The 25130-nt window shown below is 44.5% G+C and overlaps 1 protein-coding gene across 5 annotated transcripts; it reads left to right on the forward strand.

The window, feature by feature from the left end:
* The first annotated feature begins 4237 nt into the window (after positions 1-4237).
* Positions 4238-24764, forward strand: ACTR5 (actin related protein 5). Of its 5 annotated transcripts, none has more exons than XR_014229663.1 (12): positions 4241-5081; positions 6651-6880; positions 7756-7925; positions 8773-8990; positions 9330-9512; positions 12131-12253; positions 12790-12929; positions 13856-13988; positions 15437-16004; positions 18743-19949; positions 20119-23418; positions 24420-24764. XR_014229663.1 is itself a non-coding variant. In XM_082326045.1 (10 exons), exons 1-9 carry the CDS (start codon positions 4698-4700, stop codon positions 15225-15227), a joined length of 1668 nt encoding a protein of 555 aa, XP_082182171.1. In that variant the 5' UTR covers positions 4238-4697; the 3' UTR covers positions 15228-15261; positions 15437-15521. The 5 variants fall into 5 exon arrangements, 2 of the variants coding, with proteins under 2 accessions (XP_082182171.1, XP_082182170.1); XR_014229664.1 differs by having other exon boundaries at positions 18743-19768; XR_014229662.1 differs by having other exon boundaries at positions 18743-23418.
* The last annotated feature ends 366 nt before the right edge of the window (positions 24765-25130 follow it).

The raw sequence follows: 25130 nt of genomic DNA on the forward strand, positions 1-25130 counted from the left end.
ACAGACCAGTTTTCCCTTCTCAGCCCCTTCTGCAAAGCAACATACAGTCAAGACACAGGGAAAGAGAAGACACACAAGACACTAAGCTCCTCCACTGCTTCAGATATATCTTTTGGGATTTGTATAAAGCCTAAGAGGATTGGGACTGCCGTGTTTGCAAAGAGACTTCTGGCTTCAGCGCTTATTGAGCAAGTGAAATACATCTAATTTTTAGTCACATACTCCACTGTAAGAAATCTGAAGCAGCTTTTAAAAATATATAATATCAGCCATACATACCAGGAGAGTTTCTATATAAAGTTGAGCTAAACCTCTTATCTTAGAGGAATAGGTAGCAATTTTCAGTGTTTCAAATTCAATTCTCAAGAACTTTTAAAATATGTATACGTATCTTTAAATATATATACACACATACTTATAAAATACACATATATAATAGTTATTCTGTACAATATTGTATTACCTTTACCTTGGCGACAACAGGAGTCATTCCAAATAGGGAAGACAGAAAAAAAAAAATCTTGTTAGTCATTAACCAAGCAGAAACCAATCTTGCAGCTTTCTTTTACCCAAGAGGCTGAGGAGTCAGGCAAAGGTAAAAAAAAAAAAAAAAAAAAATCAGAGCTGAGGCACAAAAGCAGCAGATATGCAAAGAGGTAGCCTGGTCACGCTACTCACCATCACAGTGTTGTGGAGATTGCTCTTCTCAACATGGGAGGGTCTTATCTTCTGGCTCTGAGACCAGCTGTCTGAGATTGCAGCAAGATTACTTTGCTTTTGGCTGTTTGGTTTTGAACTCAGGTAAGCAGGCTTGGGCCTCAGTTTTCCCAGAGATCCACTGGATTCCGTCTCCTCTTGCGTTTCTATACTGGATGTATCATTCTGGTTTTCTTCCTCTGTTGGTTCATCCTTAAATTTAGAGTCAGAATCAGGCTCATCAGAAGACTGTTGCTTTATCTCTTCTGCGCTTGGCATCTGTACTAGAAAGAGGTTTGAAAAGAACATGTAAAATACCTGTATGTGACGACTTCTCCCTAGCTGCGCACCTTACATGATCCATCCAAAAGCTAGACAGGTTTCTTCTGAATCTTTTTCAGCTGAAATAAGGGATTTCCAAACCCAACTAGGCAATAAGAAGCCTGTACAAGTGTTTGATTTTAACCAATTAGCTCTTAATCAGGAACTATATTAAAGGAGGAGCTGAAACACACCCTTCTTTTTACTTGTGGCTGTGGTGAACTAGTAAGTAGATATGACTGAATTAGTTAGGAAGTTATTAAAAAGAGCAGTGTTTCATTTTTCTCTTTTAAGAGTGATTGAGAAATACTTTAACATTCTAATTCTATAAACACACTAGTATGTAAAAAATTTAGTAATATGTCTAGTCTTATTGATTAAAATGGAATTTAGAGCATTTGTGGAAATCTTTAGAGGCTTGGTGCTAATAGCAATCGCTATAGGGCCAGAAATTGTGAAGGTAAATGCAGTACATGTAACCTGAAAATCTTACTTAAGGCACCAAGATATTCTAGTTACTCTGTCCAGGCAAAAAGCTGATACTCAACTTCAGTGTAAGCATGTGGCACAGCTACCCTTTACCTATGCAAAATAGATATTTTATTGTGCTCTTCAGGCATCAGCAGTAAGCCATGCCTATGCTGCTCAGGGTAGCTTGTACAAATGTCACAACCTCTTATGACCTGTGCTTTTTAATTGCTATGCTTGCATACCTGCAAGAGTGCACTTGAGTGTGTGGAGGGAACATACTTTACTACGGCAGCAAGCAGAGGCTGTTATGAGCATCAGCTGTGTGCTAAGCCTGCAAAAAGGGAGCTGAAAGTCAAAAATTCAGCATGCACACACATGTGGGACAGGAAAGGAGGGAGGAGTACAAGCCTCTGCTGTGGTGAGCACCTCCTGTTCCTCTGCTGTCTGTGGGTATTGTCTCATTGCTGCTATTCCTATGGGATCTACTATAGGACTGGATACCACGTTATTAAGTAAGAACAGAGGGCACCAAACAGAAGTAAAAGCTTGCTGAAGTGAAATTTTGTTCTTATTTTCTTTCCTACAGCTGTTCTGCAAAGGCAGAATCACTGCTTTTGAACTTATGATTGATTCCTCAGCTGGGATTGCTTATGCTCCAGGATTAGAGCAAACTAGCAAGGCAAGGCTTTATCCTCCTGAGTACATCAACCAGCCTATTATTAGCCTAAACCAAAGCCTGTTATTAGTTACTGACATGTTAGAAATGACAATCACTGGTGGATCAAAAAGAGATGCAAAATACATAAATAAATGAAAATGCATGCCCTGCTCTCTTCAAAAATTTTCTATCAGCCTCAGCATTGATAAAAGAATCCCTTAACAGTTCCCTGGTAACATTCCTCCCCCCCCCCCCCCCCCCCCCCCCCAAAAAAAAAAAAAAGTGCGAGAGAACTATAATGCCTGAGTTTTAAAGTATACAAAATTAGAGGGTGAGGTTTGCTTTCTGGTTTTTTTTTATAGACACTTACAAAAATTACTTGTCCTTTGCCTTTCATAAGTTAAATTACCTCTGAGAAAAAGGGAGAGGGTAAGGAAGAACAGCTGGCAGCAGCTTGTCGTCTTATAAGCATTTTTAACAGAAAAGCACAGTAATTTGAGTTTGGTTTTCCACATGCTACCAACAGTACTAAAAAACCCTTTAGTTTCCTTCTGTGACAAGTGGCATTAGCCTAAAAATAGCTAGCAGAGTGCTTTAAAGATGAAGCTAATAGATAAAGCCTTTATGCAGGAGCATTTTATCTGACCGACTGCAGAGCTTACCTTCATTAAGTAGAAGCTGTAGCCAGATAATCATTATGATCAACAGCGTTACAAACGGCAAACAAAACCAGAAGAAAAGAAGAGGAAAGGTCAGATCATTCACCAAAGGAACCAGAGGATACTTCATTGCTTGCTTCAGCTTACGCTAAGTTTAGAACAGCATGCCTGCTCTGCTTTACTACCTACCGTTTAATAACTCTTACTGCATCACTGTGTTAATCGCAAGAAGACAGCTGATATACTCGGCGTGGGTAGCAAAAGGGACAGCCCTGTGCTATGCAGGGAGGGAGTAATAAGGATTAAATACGGGATAAGAACAACTGAGAAAACATCTGATTTGATTCTCCTTCCTTCGGCTGCTATTGAAAGGGTAAGGTACAAGTTAGGAAGCTTTCAAGGCTTATGTTAAAACAATAGTTAAAGGTATGTTTATGTCTTCAGATATAGGGGAGATAACCAAGCACTTCAGCCACTTTGAAAGTGGGTAGCCAAGGTTGCTGTTGAGAAATCAATAAAACGGAATCAATCCTGCAGAGATGTGTAGAGGATCACTAGCTAAAAATGTCTTCTCCCAGGCTCTCTTATTTGACATGGAGCACAAATATGTCCCATATTAACATGGACTCTATTTTTAGCCTACTCTCTATGTTTCCATCTATTAGTTAATCCATGAGGAAAATAAACCTTTGCTTTTTAATTGACTTTCTATCTCCCTTCCCTCCAAGGGCAAGCTAGCGTGTTTCATAGGATATGTGTCTATAAATGTATTGCTTAATAGTAAAGGAGTTCAGTAGTGATCAAAGTAGGAACAGATAGGTGACTTTGGTAACTTGATATTCATCACAGTGTGTGTTTCTCCTTCAATAAAATAAAACTGTTATGTATTGCTTACCTCACAGGGGGTTGTTTGGCTAAATTAATTGTTTATGTAGCTCTCAGTAAACCTTAGAAGAGAGCAGCTATGTAAGTGCACATTATGAGTGACTGCATGCATTTAATGTTCCTGCTTGTGTGCATGTGTTTGTTTTTATGTCCTAACAGCCCCTTGAAATGAGCCTTTTAATCCCAAGATCTAAATGAACTTTGCAAATTCTTATTAATTCACATTAATAACACCCCTGTGCGATAAAAGAAAGCTATTATCCCTGTGCGTTGGGTAAACAAGTGAGAAAAGCCATTAATGACCTGAGCTTCAAGGATGCTAAATATTCGCAGTCCCCATTTCACACAGCGGGGGTTGCAGGTTGGGGGCATTTCTGAAAATCAGGCTGTTAATGGTTTGTCTACAAATGCAGTGACAAGAGTGACAGAAAGGAGCAGAATCCAAGTTGTGACCAAGTTTTAATGGTAAAGTCACATCACCGGGACCTCCCGGGTCCACCCGGGCTCCCCCCCGAGCCGAGCTAGCAGCTAGGTTTGGCGAGCGGGCCTGTCCTTCCCTCGGCCGCCATGGCGGGACGGCTCCCGCGCTGCGTCCCCATCTCAGGGCACGGATCCGGCAGACGCCCGTGGAACAGGCCAGGACGCCAGGGCTGGCCCCCTCTTCATGGCGGGGAGATGTGCTCGCTGACTGCCGACGGGGCCTTGCAGCCCAGGCTGCGGAGGTGACCTCCCGGGGCGGTCTGGCACAGGCCAGGGCCCCGCGTTTCCCCTTCCAGGCAGGTCACGGACCCTGGGGAGGTCTCAAGGCCCAAGCTGAGCTCGCAGCGGCGGAGGGCGCGGGTGTCCCGGCGTGAGAGGGGAGGCGGGGGTACGGCCCCCCCGCTCACACGGCCTGGTCGCGGCTGACGGCCGCAGGCACCGGCCGGCGCTGCCCCTCGCCCCGCCGCGGCCCGGAACGTGTGGCGGTGCCCGCGTTCCCGGCCGGAGGCAGGCGGGGAGGGCGCAAAATGGCGGCGGCCTCCCGGGTGTTCGCCTTCCGCGACGCGCGTTGGGTCCCCGACCCGGTGCTGGAGCCCAGCGCGGCCGTGCGGACGCCGCAGCCGGTGCCGCTGGTGATCGACAACGGCTCCTTCCAGACGCGGGCGGGCTGGGCCTCCGCCGACCCCGCCGTCCCCGCCGAGCCGCTGCTGCGGTTCCGCTCGCTGGCGGCGCGCAGCCGCGGGGCCCGCGGCGGGGCCGGCGCCGAGACGCAGGTGGGCAACGACCTGGGGAGCCCCGAGCCGCTGCGCTGGCTGCTCCGCTCGCCCTTCGACCGCAACGTGCCCGTCCAGCTGGAGCTGCAGGAGCTGCTCCTCGACCACGTCTTCCAGCGCCTCGGCGTCGCCTCGCAGGTACCGCCGGGCCCGGAGGGGGGGCCGCCGGGCCGGGGTGAGGCCCTGAAGCCGCCGGTGAAACCGGGCTCGGCCCTGTGGGGGGTTTGGGTGAAGGGAGAGGTTGTGCCTAGGTGTGTAGTGGGAATGGGGGGGTCCAGCATCGCCCCTGGTTGTCCTGGGGTGTTGTGTTCATAGAATCATGGAATCGTTTAGGTTGCAAAAGACCTTTGAGATCATCGAGTCCAACCGTTGCGCTGCCAAGTCCACCACTAAACCATGTCCCTGAACACCACATCTACCTGTCTTCTAAATACCCCCAGGGATGGGGATGCAACCACTCCCCTGGGCAGCCTGTTCCAAAGCTTGACAGCCCTTTCGGTGAAGTTTTTCCTAATATCCAACCTAAACTTCCCCTGGCTCAACTTGAGGCCATTCCCTCTCATCCTATCGTTTGTTACTTGGGAGAAGAGACCAACCCCTGCCTGGCTCCAGCCTCCTTTCAGGCAGTTGTAGAGAGCGATAAGGCCTCCCCTCAGGCTCTTCTTCTCCAGCTCCCTCAGCCGCTCCTCGTAAGACTTGTGCTCTTCCCCAGCTTTGTTGCACTTCTCTGGCCATGCTCCAACACCTCAATGTCCTTCTCATAGTGAGGGGCTCAAAACGGAACACAGGATTCGAGGTGTGGCCTCACCAGTGCCGAGTACAAGGGGACGATCACTGCCCTAGTCCTGCTGGCCACACTATCCCTGATGCAAGCCAGGATGCTATTGGCCTTCTTGGCCACACTGCTGGCTCATCTTCAGCCAGCTGTTGACCAGCATCCCCAGGTCCTTTTCTGCTGGGCAGCTTGTTGTCCCACTCCTTGCAGATACTCATGGCCCGGGTGGACAGGCCCTGAGCAGCCTGCTGTGGCGACCCTGGCTGGGCCAGTGCTCCCCAGGGGTGTCTTTTGAACCCCGCTATTCTCTTAATTTCTTCATAGTTTCGTGGTAAAACAAAAGCGGGAGAATACAACTACAGGGAGAGAGGTTTGGACTGCAGCATCTTGTCAGGCTGTGGTCGAGAACCAGAGTCCAGGATCAGTTTTTGAGTTAGGTTGTATAGCACTCTTAGCAGTAGTACTTGTTGACTACCTGTTTTGTATACCCAACTGAGTTGAGAGTTGCCCCTCAAACCATGGCGCCTTTTGCCTGCGTGACAACACTAATTTGAAAGCTTTATCTAGTGTTGAACTAGACTTCCACCAGTTTTCACTCACACTTCACCTCATCATTGCATAGATTTTGGTTACTTAGATTCTTAATAATTTATATAAGCTTTTAAACATCTATTCTTCTCCACCCTTAGGAGTTCAACCAATTCTTTGGTTGAATTAATATTGGAAGCCCTGATGTAGACAAGACTTGTTTTTTACCCTCTTAAACACTAGATATAATTTAACTTACCTGATGACTAGCCTGCGCATAAAGTGCTTTCTCATTGCTGTTTTGGAGGGGTTCTTACTGATGTTCAAAAGAAGAAATGAGGATAAGTATCCCTGGATTTTCCCTTCATACTTTTATTATTTTTCTTTTCTCTTGTCTCTTACAGGGTTGTGTTGATCATCCAATTGTTTTGACGGAAGCAGTGTGCAATCCTCTGTATTCGAGACAAATGATGTCAGAGCTCCTCTTCGAATGTTATCAAGTACCAAAAGTGTCCTATGGCGTAGATAGCTTGTACAGTTTTTACCACAACAGAAGGCAGAACTGGCCCTGCAGCGGTTTGGTAATATCTTCAGGTTATCAGTGTACGCACATTTTGCCAGTCTTAGACGGCAGGTAGGTTCTTGGTGTCTTAAGTACAGTGCAGCCTCTCTGTGTCAGTCATTGACTTTTCAGTGGTGCAAATACCTGTTCCTCTAGCATTCAGTGTTCCAACTCCTGCAGTATAAGCTCTTATCAGGTCTTAATTTATGCTGAAGAGAAAAACTAGGTCTGCAGGTTTTGTTAAGTTTTGTTGAATTTTGAATGGAAGAAGCAGTGCTGTCCTTGTATGTATCATGTTTTTAGATCATGCATAGATCCATACTTTCAAAAGTAGAAGGGGCTATCTGCCCCTAGTAACATCAGACATTAAAAACCATATGTTAGGTTTTAAAGCAGCTTTGGGACAAAAGGAAATGCTCTGTGAGATTTCTGCAGTTCTTGGGGCTTTTATAATTCTGATTATGCTGCTATGTTGCTCTATTCTTTTTTTTTTTTTTTTTTTTTTTTTTTAAAAAATCCTTACTGCAGGAAATGGCTTTATGATATCTGGCAGGTGCTTCAGATTTTCAAGGGTTGCACCTGGCCAGCTGTGAAATGTTACAAAGGTTAAAGGGGCTACTTTTAGCTCCACTAACTGTCACTTCCCTTCTTAAAATAGAAGATTTCCTTGCTGTAGCCAAAATTATATAATTTTTTTTTTTTTTTTAAAGCAGAGCAGAACCTTTCAGAAAGTATCTGCTAAAAACAAAGCAGTGATTGTGCTTGTTGTCTGAGAAAAGCAGATGTGTTAGATTCTCTGATAACTGAATCTTGAAATATTTATCTGTGAATATTCACTTGTATATTTGACCATATCGGAAATTAAGTAATACTGGGGAAAGTAGGAGGTCTGTTTTATGCTGAACTTGTGGATCTCTCCAATCTCAGTTGTCTCTCTGAGTTTTCAGGTTGGATGCTAAAAACTGCAAACGTATTAATCTTGGAGGGTGTCAAGCAGCTGTATATCTCCAACGCCTCCTTCAGCTGAAATACCCAGGACATTTTGCTGCCATCACTCTCAGTCGCATGGAGGAAATACTGCATGAGCATAGCTACATTGCAGAGGATTATATAGAAGGTAAAACCAGCTGTAATTCACCACTAGATATTCATCCACACTTAGTTTTGTCCTCTATATCCCTTGTTTTCAAGTTGGCTGGGATTCTGGCAGAAATACTCTACTACTAGTTTGTTTTCTTTGTAGCTGTCTTTCTGGTGATCTACCTCATGGGAAATTCTTGACAACAGTTTTGAATTTAACATTAAGATAGAAACAAAATTAAATTAGAAAAGAAAATCTGTATTAGTTCAAATTTCCCTGTGAATAAAAATTGCGATTATTTCACAGGAAAAAAAAATAAAATGAGTTTATTTTATTAGTTACTTTATACTTCCAACAAAATATTAAATTGGTTAGGATGCTTTCTGCATCTGGCGATGTTTCTTACCTGCTTTAAAGTTTCCAGAATTGCAGAGGATGCTTCTCATGACTTTTTGTGAATTAAAGAAGTTTTAACATTTCTGTGGTAAAGGTCATCTTAAGTAGTGGCCAAAGAAAAGTGTTTTCTTAAATTTGTGACTTGTGAAAGAGCCTGCAGGAGTCCTTAGAAATGTGTGAGAACTCTCCCTTACCTTGGGAAGAGAGAAGAGACACTAGCGTGCACTTCCCACTTCTTAGTACATTGTGTTTCCTGCATGCTGGAGATCAGAGCACTAAGAACCATGTGCACTGAGTATGTGGCTGGAAGGTAGTGCTCTGAGGGGGTAGCTAAACACGGGGGCAGCTGCCAAGAGGTGACAGAATCCTAGACTGGACCATTGTTGCCACCTTTCTTCTAAGTCTGAACTTAGCGTGGAGCGTGTACAACATACGAATCATCGTTTTCAGCCTGGCAAAACAGTTATTTTGCTTTCAAAACGTTCAGAGCTACAGAAGTGGCGGTCCCCAGAGTACTATGAGAACAACATGCACAAGATGCAGCTGCCTTTCTCTAACAAACTGCTGGGAAGCACTCTGACATCAGAAGAAAAGCAGGAGAGGCGGCAGCAGCAGTTACGTCGACTTCAAGAACTCAATGCACGTCGTCGAGAAGAGAAGCTGCAACTTGACCAAGAGAGGCTGGACAGGTTACTGTACATACAGGTAATCAAGGCAAAGTTTTCTGTGTGATCTTTTGGGAGGAGGGCAGGCTTCCCTCAGAGCTTTATCGGAAGGTCATGCATCACTGTAAAGAAGCTACGACTGTCCTGTGTGTTTTCTGATAGGAGCTTTTTAAGGTTACTTGCAGGATAAAAGGGAGAGATTATTGATGCAGAGGATGCTTCCAGGTTCTGAACAGTACTTCTTTTGTGAAATATTTTGAATGCTGCCAAAGTGTGCACATCATAATATCTAGTAATGAAGGCAAAGGGTCTGTACATGCACTGTTGACAGATAGTTGATTACCCTGTATTGTATCAGCTAACTCTGATCTGTCTGTAGGAACTTTTAGAAGATGGTCAAATGGATCAATTCCACAAAGCTTTGGTGGAGCTGAACATGGACTCTGCAGAAGAACTTCAGTCTTACATCAACAAATTGAGTCTGTCTGTTGAACAAGCGAAGCAGAAAATCCTACAGGCAGAAGTCAATATTGAAGTAGATGTTGTGGACAGCAAGCCAGAGGTACAATGTTTTCACCAAGTTAATCCTCTTATCATCTCTGAGAGAATTAAGTTTCTATGCTTGAAAATGTGCGCCTTCAGACTTTTATTGACGAACTAGGCTTTTCCTTTAACACACTGCAACTCATTGTTAATTTGGTAACTTCTCTCTTTTCCAGCTTTCCTATGCAGCTAGAGAAAGTGACGGTTTTGATTTTATAGGGTACGCCTGAAGTCAGTAACCCTTCTCGTGCTGTTCCGCACTGTGCTCTGGGACATATCTTCTAGTTTGATTCCATATAGTTCTAAGCATAATCTCTAGGCTTCTTGACAGTTGTTGAAGTATACAGTTATACAAAGTCAGTAAGTTTCCTTAAGTTTCCTGCACATCTTAAAGAAATTGGAGAAAAAGAAAATAGCCCTAGTGGCTCAGAGAAGGTACCAGTGAAGATACTACTACTTCCCTTTGTACTTACTCCTGGCAGCGTATGCCAGCCACTGTCCTTACTTAAGGTTGACTTGCTTAGAGGGTTGTAAATGTAGCAGCTAAGGTAACAATTTTGTTCATACTTTAAACCAACCTCTGACTCTGCTGTTGCATTAATTTTGGTGAAATAAGTGGGCCTGGTATGTTAAAGGGTTTTTTTTTCAGTGTCTGACAATTAAATGACATGGAGTTTTAAGTACTGAAATCTCAAGTGGTTATAATGCTAAGACAACCATCCTTAAATGTCTCTAGCCTTGTATTAAAGATATAGAAGAACCTATCAAGGTTTTTGTTAAAAACGGTATTTGTTTTCCTTTCTGTTCTTCCCTTTCAGGTGCAGAGAACTTTATGGTAAACAACTAACCCTTTGCCTTCATTTTGGCTATCTTTTTTGGTGCAATTAAGCAGCATGTTCTATTTTGTTTACTTAACAATGAAAGGTTAATTGCTGCACTTGGTTGTTGTTGTCTTGAAGAGGAGAAGCTCATTTGTCTGCTTTGCCAGACTAGTACAGGCCCAGCACTGCTGCAGCTGCTTCTAAGAGATGGTCTAAGGCTGTTCATGTATTTATTTGAAATTGCCTTTCAAGTCTCATAAGATAGAGCTTTTTTTAGTTATATCAGTATTTGCTCAGGAAAAGGTAGAGAAAAACAGAAAGTTGAAGCATAGAGGAGAGTGGTACCAGATGTAGGAGTTCTTGTGTCTTATATGGAACTTGAGATGTAGCCAAAACTAGCAGGTGAGCTGGTATCTTCTTGGTTATATTTTGCCTATCCTTAACAGGAAAGTTTGTGTAAGAATCAGAATGACTGTGTTTGAGCAAAACTGAGGTAGATCATGGGCTTACCATTGTGGTAAAGAAACTTCCTGCCTTCTGTCAAAAGAAAATGTGCTAGAAAGAGCTAATTGAAAGACTGTCGGCGCCTTGTAATTTTGCCCAGTTGTTGTGCCTAAGTCCCAACACGTATGTTTTGGATCCCATGCTCCTCCTCTTTACTGGGTGTAATCTCAGACCTTGGAATGAATCGGCAAGCCTTTTTGTTTGGTCTGAGCTTTGTGAGAGAGCCTATAGTTATCACCAAAACCGTTTGTGAAGATAGGCCATCCCTCTGTGGCCGTGTAAAGGAGACTAAAAGCTAATCATGTTGTCCTGGGGTCTGTGCCAACTCTTCAGCAGCGTTCTATGTTTCTTTCTGTTGCTAGGTTTAAGACATAAAAAGAAATGGATATAAGAAAGCATAAGTGTTGGAGATAACTTCAGGTGTCTACCATTCATTGCTCTAACAATAAACAGTGCTTAAACTTCAGTTTGAGTGATTGCTTGGTTTTTAAGTGGACCTAAGCTAGATACTTCAGAACGTTTAAATGATCGAGCTTTATCTCATCCTGGTATTGCTTGCTAGACATTGCAACAAATGTTTCAAGTTTAAAATAACAAAAACAAATCTGTAGCAAAAAAATCCCAAAGGTAACATTGTAACACAAAAATAAAGGCAATAATTAAAAAGCTGCTCCTAGTTCACAAGAGTGAAGTAACCTAGGATTTTGAGTGATGCTTTTCATTAGGAAGGGGCTTTGAGAGCATCGTCGCATCTGTGTAAAATATATGGGCTTTTGGTATATCCCGTGTGCAAATCCTAGGCGGTTGAAACTGTCAAAAATTGTGTGGTGCCTTTGTAGCTAGCAAATATTTGTTTTCCAGTCCCACACAAGCAAGGCAGGGAATTTAAAGGTAATTACAGAGCAGTTAGAGGTGCTGGGAATGCACCAAGCTTTAACCAGTTTAAAAAGCTATTTTAATAAGTTTTAGTATGTTGTTATATTTAGGACGTGGCTGGCAAGGATCCTGGCAGTCAGCCTGTTGACTAAGGCCTTTAATTTCTGAGGTGGCATCATGATGTATTTATTGAAAGTGTTTGATTTTTTTATACTTTGAGTGAATGTCTGGCTTAAGTCCTGTTTTCTAGGTTGTTCACCATTTTGATTTTTGTCTTCAGTTCTGGAGAACAGCATATTTGGGTTCAGGCATGTTAAAGAGTTGAGATTTGAGGGAATTGGGGTTGAATTTTTCAAACGTGTCACCAGAATTGAAGTCATATATGTGCCTAGTGTGCCTGAGCTAACCCACCTTAATATACCTTCTCTGTTTCCAGACTCCTGATTTGGATCCATTAGGCAGTGAACAGTCACTGGAGGATGTGGAAAGTATTAATGAGTTTGAACCTTTATTTGCTGAGGAACAGCCTGAAGTTGAGAAGCCTGTTGCTGCAGTGCAGGTTTGATTTCTGTGTCTACACCTCGTGCCAAAGGTTGCTGCCTCCTGGATGTCCAGCTAGTCTGCTAACATTTCCCCACATGCCAACATTGTTTGCCTGCTCTTGGAAGAGATGCTTAAACTATCTGAATAGGACATTGAGAGATAACTCCTTGCAATCTTAGCTGATGGTTTAGAGCATGAATATACCTGCTTGGCTCACTCTGCAGGCCATGCCTGTTGTAGCCGTGGTATTAGGGAAACAAAGTTCTGCTCAAGTTTTTTTGTGTGTGATCTGTAGCCCAATAGTGCATCCCCATGAACACAGCTTTCAACTTGTGAGGTTGAGCCTTAGGATTGAGTGGCACCAAACAGAATAAAGTATAGGAAAAGTCCAGCTTCCTTGGCCTTTGGGAACCTTTTACAGCATGGCCCTTCCTCTGTGAGAGCATTACGATCTGTTTTTTGTACAGAATTATTTGGAAACTTTGCTTATTCTAGAATATTACTATTCTTTAACATAATTTCCCACTACTTTTCAATCTCATCTTTTTAAAGCCCGTGTTTAACCTGGCAGAGTACCACCAGCTTTTCCTTGGCACTGAAAGAATCAGGGCTCCGGAGATTGTCTTCCAGCCCTCCCTGATAGGAGAAGACCAGGCTGGTATAGCAGAAACCATGCAGTATGTCCTTGAGAGGTGAGTTTACAAATCTACTTGGCAATTACTTCAAATGAGCTAGTCTTGTTTTGATATCAGCTTTTGCAATACTGGTTACTCAACAATAATATGAGAAAATATGTTTGAATAGTTCTTTTTGGTGGGGTTGAGCATTGCAGGTTAGACGTGTCTTCCTGTTCTCCACGTGTAAACTCTGCTTGTCTTAAGTCAGTGGTCTCCAAACTTTTTTGATCGATTACCCCATCAGTGAAAAATTTTTGAGCGCACACCTTCAATATATGTATATTTATAAATCACATACAGGTACTACTGAACTCGTATATTATGCACATTTTAAAATGTACACAAAAATAGAAATTAAAAAAGGATGAGGTAAAGGTGAAATAAACACTATTTTAATGTATTTATTTATTAATGGTACAAAAAATATCTTCTTCCTGCACCCCAGTGGATTGTCTTGCACACACCCCACGTTGGAGACCCCCGGTCCAACTTGTTATATAGGGAAACAACAAACCCTTGTAAGTATCCATCCCTTGAAACAAGGAGCTGGCAGTCTCTGTTTTTGCGAGACCAATATCAGGGGTGGCATTTTTAAGTTCTGATATAGGCACACTTGCTGGACAACTATTTCCACACAGCTTAGCATTAGTAAAATGTCACCCCTGACTGTATGAACTTACGAGATTGCGTTTTCTGAAATGTAAGAATTCCAGCTGTACTGAGTTGTTGATCCGTGGGGTACAGCACGCAGAGTGCTTTAAGGATTTTCTTCTGCCACCCCCTGAATTTCCAGAAAACAAAGGAACACAAGTTTTCCTGCTAGGGAAGTGAAGGAAGTTTCTCAAAGTGAATCCTGAAGAGAAGGTATCACCCTGTAGCTGTTCAGTTCATAGGGAGAGATGTCCTTGAGAAAGACTGAAGTTGTTTTTTGTTCCTTGTAGGTATCCAAAGGAACAACAAGCTATTCTTGTCCAGAATGTTTTTCTCACTGGTGGAAATACAATGTACCCTGGTCTGAAAGCCAGAGTCCAGAAGGAACTCCTCGAAATGAGGCCGTTCCAGTCGTCTTTTCAGGTACATGTATTGACATGATGGTTACGTGAACAGTCCGTTCATCGGTGTTCAAAAGTAATTCAGGTTGGGAGAGGTACAGAGTGGGTGTACTCAGAGCATGGGAATGGAGAGTGGTTTATGACAAGACACTGAAAACGGCTGTTTTGACCTGAGAAAATGAAAGTTAAGCGAAGGTACCATTGCTCTTTCTGCAGACATTAGAGAGAGTAGGGTAGATGCGTTGGAAAAGGAAAACCTGCTTCAGCTAAAGGACCATGCACGCACAAGCATGTTTGGCTGGAAATTTGTGGACTGATTTCTTAAGATTGGGACAGTTACTATCTGGAACAAGTAGCCTTTGTTAGGAGTAGTTGCTGGGAAAAACTGCTCACTTCAAACTAACTTGCATGTTCAATTTGTTACATGTGATGACTGGGACAGCAGCAAAAGAGATTCAGTGAGTATCTTACAAACCTGTGATCCTTTGCTATGTTTTTGGTAGCAAGCACAGTACAAACCGGGCAAGTCCCAAAGTTTGCCATGCATTTTGTAAGGAGACTTGCAAGAGTCTCCCTTGCTGTTCTGAAACCACCTTGTCTTCTCAAATCTAACTTCTTGAATAGAAAATCAGGTTATAAACTGAGGGGAGGAAAAAAAAATCAGTACAAATATTATCTTGTGATTCCACAAGCCTTGTTTTGTACAATTATTGTATGTAGCTGAGAGCCAGGTGTGACTGACAGAAACACAGTTACAGCCGTATGCTCGGTAGTTTTAGGGAGGATATTACTTGCTAAGTTTTGAGTGTGTAACTTGTGTCTGTAGGAAGAAAAAACACATTTTCTTCGGCTTTTAATGTTGCTGCTTGTAACTGAATAAGAGCTTCCTTCTTTCCATTAAAATGTGGTCTGTAGCGTGGTCCTATCAGAAATCTGTCACTTCACAGATATCGCACATGGGATTTATGTGCTGTCTAGTCTAGCAAGCCCATAGCTGAACCAGGAAAGCAGTTCATGCTACAGTGATAGGAATAATTTAAATGGAAGTATGAATCTACACCAGTGGAAAAAGTATGTGTGGTCCTTTTTTTCCCCCATACAGCAATTTCTTAGCCTGCAGTATTCCTCCCTGCTTGAAGTAGTTTTGCTGGAGCACTTGATACTTGTTTTGCAGTACCACCAACTCTTCCAGCATTGGCTTCCAGCTGTGAGGGCTGTTGGTTGTGAATGTGATACACCCATGTCCTTTCTCAACCTGTAGAAACACAGCAGGCTCATGGAGAATTGATCTCAAGGTGAAAACACACTTCAAACTCACTCCTAGCATTAATCTTCCCCAGAGGCACTGAATAACCAGCTCAAACTTCTGAAATTCAGTGGTTTGTGTTATATAGTACTGTAAGCAGGTTAAAAAGAGCTTTCCTCTCCTGTGTTGAGTTGACGTTGTTGTTCTGTTTTCCTTCCATCCAGGTTCACCTTGCTTCCAGTCCTGTTTTAGATGCCTGGTACGGGGCTAGGGATTGGGCAGTGGAACACATGACCCGTGAGGAAGGCTGGATAACCAGAAAAGACTATGAAGAAAAAGGGGGAGAATACCTCAAGGAACACTGTGCTTCAAATGTCTATGTTCCCATTCGCCTTCCAAAGCAGGCCCCACGGACAACAGAGGCGTTAGCACCTAGCAGAGCGCTGACATCCAGCACAGGCAATCCTTGTGAGCAGGCGTAGCACCGCACCTTTGTCACAGGCCCTCGGATGGAGATAACAGTGCAGAGAACAGAAGAGTTACTGGGTTGCAGTATGAGCTGCGCATGGAGTGCAGGCTTCAGCCTAGCCTTGCTGGCTGCTCAGAGAGCACTAAGCATCTCATCCCGTCACTTGAACGAGGAGGACAAGCCACGCTGGGGTGTCAGCTGGAACGGTCGTAGCACCTGCAGCGCTTAGTGCTGGTCACGCGTAGCACAGGAGTATGCATCAGCAAGGAGGAACATAACAGAAGTGCATTCCAGAGAAAAATACCATCTTATAAACTTCCATAGTAAGACTCAGGGTTTTTTGAGAGTATATGTTTTACAGCTTTTTCAAAATTTAATTAAAATTTACTGGTTTTATACTGCTTTTATTGCATGATGGAGAAGCTGGGCTTGTATCGAGTGAGTCAGTCCAGCAGGCGTCTCCCTCGCTCGTCGCAGCGAGCGTTTGTCAGGACATGTTGGTCAGGACGTGTTCTGCTGCCGGAGGCCGCAGGGGCTGATCTGTGCCTTTCCTCCTTAGGCCTCCGGCTCTCGCCTCTTGTTTGATTTCCTTCCTGCTACACACTTTCTGCTAAACCACTGCTGAATAAGCGATGGGATGTCAGATACTTTTTTTACTTCATTTATGTTGTAATATTGATGTTTTGGTTGAAACTGGAGACCTGGTCACGTAAAGCACTGTCCAGCTATAAAGAGAGAAGCCTCCATAAAGCGCAGTTGAGAAGGACTGCCAAATCTTGTGCAGTCCTTAAGTAGTTTTACAAGAGTGGGTGGCTGAGCAAGGCTGCTCTTCACTGGTGGGACCTCTTTTATCAAAAGTTGTTTTAGCAATAAAGCAACCTTTTTGCTTTACCACTAACTGATCTGTTTCAGTGATTTGACCTCTTTGAAAAGTACAGCACCAAGGATGTATTGGATTGGTTGTACCTTGCTGAAGAATGCAGGTTTGCAGCCAGGCCCCTGTCCTGCTGCACAGCATACTCTAGCTTAAATTTGATGGGATTCAGTTCTCGCACGGAACAATTCACTATTGCTTTCCCAAAAGAATAATCAATACTAAATGCTGAACTGAAACCTAAGCAGACTCTGTCAGTTTGGCAAGAGCTGTAAAGCATTAGGCTGGAAAAGGTAAGACTATGGGGAAAATACCCAGACCATAACTGGTATAAAGAAGGTGAAGAGGCGGTGGCTTACTGTCCCCAAGGGCTGCAGAGCATCAAGAGAAGTTGCCATCTGGCAGGTTCAAAACAAAGGACATGAGGTGCTTGTTGGTGTTTGAGGAGTGAGGAGTTTGTTGTCACAGGATGTGATACACACACTTCTGGATTCAAAAAACCTGTTATCCAGATCTACGATTTAAAAAAAGAAAAATCTGCCATCAAACACGGAGGTCTCACCTGTGTGCAGGAGATCACGCAGTCACGTATTCCTTGGCAAGCGTATGAGGGAATTGTTGTTACAGACCTGCTCTCGTACAGGGTTCCTGTGGCACCCAGCACTGGTCGCTCTCAGGTGGGATACAGGTCTTGGTGGGCCTTTGCCATGGTCCTGTCAGGCTGCTGGGCGGGCGGGGAGGAGGAGAAGGGAGCTTGCTGCCTTCAGGTAACCTCAAGTTTGGACTATCGATCCTATTCCTAGCTGCCTGGAGGCGTACTAATTTTCAGGACCATTAAGGCAATTCTATGGATGGTAAAGAATGTGGAAAAACGTGCTGTGCTGAAACACAGCAAAGTTACACCCCGACAAAGTGTCTTTGCTGATCTCTGTTGGTATCAGTGACCTGGCGTAGAGCATATGATGTGCCATTGCTATTTGACCCCTTTCTGACGCATCTTTAGCTATAATGGCAGAGTGGCTACTCAAGATACAGAAATTTGTTCTGATACTTAGTTGCTAAAGAGATAAGAGGGTGTTGTGCATAAAACTCTTCCAGAATGAAAGCCTAAAAGGGTATCTGTAGTAGATGGTTATATTACTTTGGCCAAATTGTGCCAACCACTTCACTTGCATTAATTCAAAGCAGAGCTGTCTAATTCTGTACAGAGATGCCAGATCAGCTGCTTAAACAGCTTCAAGGAAGCATAATTTTATAATCTTCTAAATATTAGCTGTTAATTTGTTACTTTCTCCCCACAGTAACTGGAGTAACGAACTTGGATAACATGATCACAGTCACAGGCTCTTCTGAATGTGCTGGTGGACATTCAGTTGCTTGGAGCAGCGTCATGAAAAGCAGGAATGTTGCAAAACAGGATTAATTTTACCCATTTAGGTTCAGCCCCCGATACGATTCGCTGCGGTGCTACGTGAGCATTGGTGCTGGCAGGAGAAAAGTGGAAGGAGTGCGTGGTGCTGAGGGCATGAGAATGCAACGGCGTTATTTTTGACAGTCGTGTTGGTTGGAGTCCTTGTGGAGCTCCACCATTGTGACACTTGTGGCAAGGTTTTCCCATACCCACGTGCAGAATTTGGTTGTTTTCAATGTAATTGGCACAGGGCTCACCAAACTCAGGAGCTTGGGCTATTTCATCTGTGCGTTGGCTTATGCCACTGAGAGGGCAGCAGGCCAATAAGGGACCTGCTTGGCTCCTTTTTAATGGGACTTATGGTTGTGTGAGGAGCAGTAGGAGGAATTGTTACAACGAGAAAACTGTTTACTGAAAAAAAGATCGCTCTGTGGACAGGAAACTTGAACTGAGGCTGTGAGGGCCTTTGCCAAGCGATCGTAGGGTTGCTGTTGAGTGAGGTGCTGTGCACGCAGCCTCAGAAGCTGTAGCGTGTTTATCCTGGCGGGTGTCCCGCAAGCTGACGAAGTGCAACTGCCAGTTCAGAGATGGTCAAGTGGTTCCCACTTGGTCCTCAGTGTATTAAGTTAAAAGCAACCTGTAACCTTATAATACAATTCAGTTATCACCTCATTCAGGTCAAAGAATACAAAAGTACAAGTTGCAATTTAACAGGCGTGGTGAGCTTGGTCTATTTAATCTAAAAGAGAGCTCAAACTGGGTTCCCTGTTTTGCAGGGTCCTTAAGACCTGCTCCGAGTGGAAACACCACGTCAGTGAGAAGCCCTGGAGACTAAACATAGATCACGTGTTTAACGTCCCAGATTTCCGTTTGAGCTGCATACGAGCCTTGCTTTTGGTCTTCAAGGCTGCTTATGTTTCCTGTGCCATAGCAACTTCAAACGCTAACCGTTCTTCGCTAAATCTCCACTAGGACACCAAGATTAGAACTCTTTGCTCCAGTTATTAATCTCCAAAATACTTAATGTGCTGTGTAAGACAGCATTTCAGAAGAAAGAGAAGATGCCCATGAACTGTCACTTAAAATTTAGGATTATCCCTCCAGAGACAGCCTGCAATTATCCGCTAGCAGCCAGTCATAAACCAGAAGTTTTGAAGCTTGTGTGGGATGGGCAGGGGAGGGGAGAGTGCTGTAATGGATTTAACATTATCCCCAAAGTCATATGGTGGGATTTCCACCCCGGTTTGATATGTCAGGCACAGAGCAGTTGTGCTGATTCCCATTGCTCACTCCCACTGCTTTGTGCAGATAGAAAGCTGTTCCCTGAGCATCAGCTTCAACAAAACTTCTCAGTTTTAAATGGCTCAAACCCCCGGCATAGTTTTTCAAGAGTTCTTCAGGCTCCTTTCGCTCCCTCTTTTCAGATGCTGAGTTTCCTATATTTAGTTGGCAAACACCTTTTCCCTGCCTTGTTCATCACATGAGCCCAGCCCTACCTCTTAGGGCAGCAAAATGCCATCGTTTCAGGTTTCTTCCTTTTTTTTTTTTTATTTGTATTGGTTTTTTTTACATCCTTGGGGATCTTTTCTTTCTCTTTTTGAGCAGTGGGCTTGGTTTCCATTTCCTAATGCAGCAGAGACTGTGATGAGAGTACTGCACTGAGAGTCGGGAGGCCTGGATCCATTTTCATGTGTATTTACTCACAACAAGCCATGGCTGTTTGCTCTGACCTCAGTTCTGTGCCTCAGCATCTATGACAGCACAGCGAACCTGAGAACGGTGCTAGCAGAGAGTTCCACAGAGTGCGTAATTACTGTAGAAGACAGTAAGGGTGGTGGGAAGGCTGGAAAGGGGTTTGTGGAGAAGGAGGGGAGGTCAAATAAAATCATGGAGAATGGGTCCATCTATGCTTAATGCACAATGGGCCAAGTGGAAGGTCTTCAAACTACTCATTGCCTGAAGCTGGAAGAAGCATATAATATGGTAAGAATCGCTCCATGCCAGTATGCTTTTATTCTTAAGCAATTGCTATTAACCACTGTCAGTTAGAATAACAAGCAAGCTGGATTTACGGTCTGACTCAGAAGCTTTTATGCTCTTAAAATCCCTGGGTTTAGGCAGGACTATTTTTTTAGCTTTTTATTTATTTCAGGACTGAGGTGAAGCATGAAGCAGCTTTTCCCTTCATCTGTCGGGAAGTAAATGTGCTGTGCTGATGGGGAAAGCATCTTCTATGTTGCCAGCGAGATTCTGTGAAGGCATCCAGGTTCCTGCACTTCCAGTAGCCATGGTCAGACAGTTAACATCCAGAGGATGCTCATCCCCAGGGAAGCCCGATGCACTTCTCTTGGCAGGTCTGTCTGGACAAATGAGGTTTAAAACATGCAAGGTGGAAGTGTGGCTTTATTCAAACCTATGTCAAATGAATTCCAGAGGAGAAAAACCTTTGGAAAGCATCTAAGCCCCTCATGTTTGAACTACTTGGGAACGTGGTGGATGATAAAGTACTGGATAGCAGGAAGACTACGGTGCATTGGGTGCCTTCCTTAGATGAAGGGCAAGGGTGCGTGGTGCACCTCTGGGTGGGAGAAGTTTTAAGGGGTGATGGCAACCTGCAGCCCCAAAAGCCCCATAGCTGCTGCAGTGGCATGCAGAGGTGGCACATGGGGCAGCTGTGTAGGCACTTTCCTGAGTGTCCTGATGCTCAGGAGGGCTGGGAGGCTGTTGGCTGCAGCTGAGGCTGATTTTCCTCCTCTCTAAACTATCACCCTGCTTCTGCACCTCTTCCTGGGGTATCCGCCATGCTCCTAAACGGCTCTGTGTGCCCAGTGGGAAACTCCCGTACGAGCATGGGAGGCTGGGGACTTGCTGAGGCTTGCTTGGAGATGAGTTCAAGTGTTCTCGCTCTCTTCAAAGGAGAATGGTAATAAATAAGAAAAACTAGCCTGCCTTGCTGACACTTGTTTCTGCATTTGACTGGCAGCCCAACTGCGTCCAAATAAGAAACAGCCCTGTTGGTCTGGTCTTCCTGCTCTGCTCTGAGGGCTAGCGGGGATTTTCATAAGGTTCCTCCACACAATTTTAGAAATAATTTATGTCGCTGCTAGAATGATCAGAAGTCCCCTGGGGCACACGGGCCCCTATTCCTCGGGGGTGGCCTCTGCTGTCCCCCTTCTCACCTTGAACTCTCTTCCAGTGTTTCGTCTGCTATGCTTAGATAAATCTACCTGATCTAGAAGCCATCAACTAATACGTTGTCAGTGCTCCAGAGGCAAAATGCCTTAAAAAGGTCCAAAACTGTTCTCTTAAATGTATCCGCAATGACGTGCCCCTGGGATTCCACCATGGATTCTTACCGCGCATCAGGAGGATTGTCACAAGGTAGATGCCATCTGCTAGCGCTGGGATTGAGCTATTAGTAAGCTTCTTGCATAACACCTTGCATAGCTTGTCTAGTATTAGGAACAGAGCCTCTGATTTCTGAATGTGACAGGGTTGGGGTTTTTTTGTCGTCCTTAAACTTAGTTTTATGTCCCTTGGGTTAAGCGTGTGCATTAGCATGATGCTTCTGGCTGGCACTGGGAAATATATTTCAAACTTTGATCCTTAGATTACTATTTTTTTTTTTCCACACTACAGCTTGGTTAAAATATACCCCACTCCTCCTCTCACCCCAGATTCCTGCCACATACCTGGCATTCCTTCATCCTTAATGAGATGAAGGAGTGGGGGATTTCACCCTCCTGGAATTTTAGAGGAATACTAAGTGGATTTCTCATGAAAAGCATCATTTAGGATACAAATCTCCCCGAAAGATAGTCCCCGCACGGCAAACCTTGCTTTTGCTGGTAATGGCAAACAGAGTTTTTAGTTCCTTGTTCAATAGCTACTTTCTGCTTGGGCCTTGTTGTAAGTATTGCCGTTGATGGAGGCCACGTTGGAGCAAGCTCCTGGTGTGGCGTGTGAAGCAGAGAATGTCCTTGAAAGGGAGGTAGGGACACCAGTGCAACTCCTGGGCTGTTGGCACTTGAAGTTTTACTGGTTGCTGCAATCTGGCCACACTCCCCATAGAGCAAAGGCAATGTAAAGGTTGTCAAGTCAAAATAGTTTTGTTCCAGGCTTAGTCCTTAGTTGACTCTAATAAATATAAAGCTCTATTGGATCAAAGGTTCTTCCAGCCTGGTCCTAGTAGTGACCACCACAAGATGTCGAGGGAGGAATATAAGAATAGGAGCAGCAGCAATATGTGTGTAAAACAGGAAGAAGACTGTAAATAGTTACAGCTGGTTAATACTGCGTAGCCAGGGAGGCATGCAAATGGAGTGCTCCCGGAGTCTGTCTTGACAGAGGATCCATCACCATCGCAGGACTCTGCCCTCTTACACGTGTTGGAACGGACAGGTTAAGTTATCCAAATTACAGAGCTCTGCAAGGATGTGGATTTTGGAGTAGCAATATCACGCTGGACTGTGAACATCTGCTTCAGAGGCACTGTGCTATGCCCAGAGCTGCCGTGTGGCTGTTCCTGAGCCTGCAGTGAAGCTGCTATGGCAGCCTCGAGCCGTGCTCCCGCGGTGAAGGTCTGGGGCAGGGCACTGCATCGGGCTCTGCTTTGGGAGAGGGGCTTTACTGCAGCTCCCTGGGGCAGATACAAAGGCACCAAGAGCCCTAGGCCCTCTCATGTGGGGGCCTTGGGTTGCTTTCATCCAGCTCCGCGGTGGCAGAGGGCCATGGGCTGTTCTCGCTGCCGAGGAAACAATGGAGAGGAAAGCTTTGATTTCACCAGTGATGGACACCCTCCTGCTCAAGGGTGGTGCAGATGGAAGGAACTGGGGGCCAGGGGCTCCTTTTTTTGCTTTTATCCTTTGTTAACCGCTGGTAACTTCTTGTTGTGGGAACTGCTGTGACCTCTCTTTAGGTTTTGTTTATGCACTTTGGCTGACATTGTTCGCAGCAGGCCTTTGATATTCAGCCCCAGGAGCGTCCTCTGGCCTGGGAACAGGAAGAGTTGAGCCCGGCTGTCCGCAGGCACGCTCCAGCCGGGGAAGAAGGGCTGGTGCCCTGCTGTGGTGGCACCATGCAGCGATGGACCTTTCCGTCGCCTGGGGAAGACAAAGTAGTCACATGCTGTTATGGACTGTCCCCAGGTTGATGACTTGTGCCCAGCATCTGCCCTCCTCGGCCACAGCAGTGTCCCATGTCAGCAGCAGACATGGCCGATAGCTCTTGCTCCGGCAGGGGCAGCTGATGGCGCTGCACTGCCAGCGGGTGGAGAAGATGCAAAGAATCTGGCATTTATGGGAGTTCGTTGTGTTTTTCTAGGAAGAGAAGAACTGGGAGGTTGCAACGCTTTTGTACTGGGTTCAGGCTGCAGATTCGTGCCTGGAAGAGCTGGGAGATGCCCAGCACGTGTGATCTGGGGCAGCTTTGCTCAGGCCGCGGCGTCCTGGAGGTGCGCCGGCCACTCCACCGACCCCCCTCATCAGGGCTGAGTTGAGGCTGGAAGGGATGATTCCCCAGCTCCTGAGGGCTTGCCTTCCCCATGTGCTGTAAAACTTTCACGTCCATACGTTTTGTGATAGTTCCTGTTCACAGGAGGCTTTGCTTCTGCCCCTCCCTGCCCAGATCCATTTGTCTGGGTATCGAACGAAAACAACTTTTATAATGATGCAAAAATGAGGGAGATAATTCATATTTATACTACCCCTGAGCCCATTCTCTTGAATGCATTTTAAAAATCCCAATGCATGCTGTTTTTCACAACACAACAGATTCCCCAGGCAGCGAAGATGACAATTCCCAGGAGCCATAAACCCCTTGAGCATGTTTACCCAACTCAAAATGCACTTTATAATATTATATCACCTTCAACCTACTCTGCTGTTTTACATGCTAGGATTTGAAATATGTATAAGCGCTGGTTGTGCTGCATGCCTTACAGAGAGGTTGGAAATAAGTCTTTAATTGCAAATTTAGTGAGCTATGGATGGCAGTTTTTACAAGCAGTTGTCATTTAAATCACAGGAGCCAGCAGTCACGAACAATTGATTTTATCAGATATCAAAGTACACCCTTACAATCTGAGAAGTAGGGCTCATGGAGAGGGGTTTTATCTCAAGCTCCAGGCTTTTATGGAACAGGTTTAAGTAGACGGTCACCATTTCAAGGAGAACTTTAACTTTCAAGTACTCTCCAATACCCTGCTGCATGGCCTGGCGGCAGAGGGCCTGAGCTCCACAGAGCCACGCGGGCAGTGGAGCTGGTTCACATCTGAACGTCCCTATTCTGCAAGAAGTGGATATTAAGAAAACAAACAAAAAAACCCCCTCCCAAATCCCCACTGTTCTGATTTTGAACCAAAAATAGGAATTTGGTATTTCCCACAGAAGGACCCCCCCCCACGACTTGTTCTGAGCACCTATACTGACAATTTCCTATTTTTCTTCCTTCTAGAAGGATCTTTGAGCAGCTCCAGCTCCTGAATTGAAGGAAGTCTTTTCCTGAAATGCAGACAGAAATGCTCCAGGGTTTTCTGGCTCAGGAAATCGGTCCTCAAATCTGAGGCTGACTTCTTTGGAGCCACAGACACCAGAAGTCCCCACCAGGCTGGGAGCAACCCAGCGAGTCAAGTCCTGCCAGAAGTGACAATTTCCATTGCTCCAGTTCTGCAGACTTCATGTCCTCGGCGTATTTGTGCTTCACAGACTTTGTCAGAAGATGCTCAACCAGGCTGTCCCTTCCTTTTCAAAGAAGGCACCGTGGCTTAAATCTAGGCGAAAAAAAACCCCGAAAACCTAGTTTTGTTTCATAGGCATCCTAAGGACTTTCTTGAAATTAAAGCAAAAGTATGTATATTTTGAAAGTGTTTTGCTCCTTCATGTTTCTGCTTGAAAATAAAAAGGTTGTAGCTCTCTAAATGTGGCATCAGTTTCTTCCGAGATGTATAATTTAAACATTTTGAACTTAAGTGCAAGCCTTTAATGTCATAATTTCTTAATACCACTGCCATAACTGTTTAGACTTATAAGCCATTTGATTATAGTTTTATGTTAAATGAGGAACCATAATTAATATGATCATGTTTAATTTCTTCCTTACTGAACATAAAGACAGAATAATTTCTCCAGAGAAAAAAGAGTTTCCTCAAATGACTAAATGGAAAGA

Source organism: Platalea leucorodia (genome assembly GCF_965183815.1).
Source record: "Platalea leucorodia genome assembly, chromosome: 13".
In the NCBI taxonomy this organism is placed as follows: Eukaryota; Metazoa; Chordata; class Aves; order Pelecaniformes; family Threskiornithidae; genus Platalea; species Platalea leucorodia.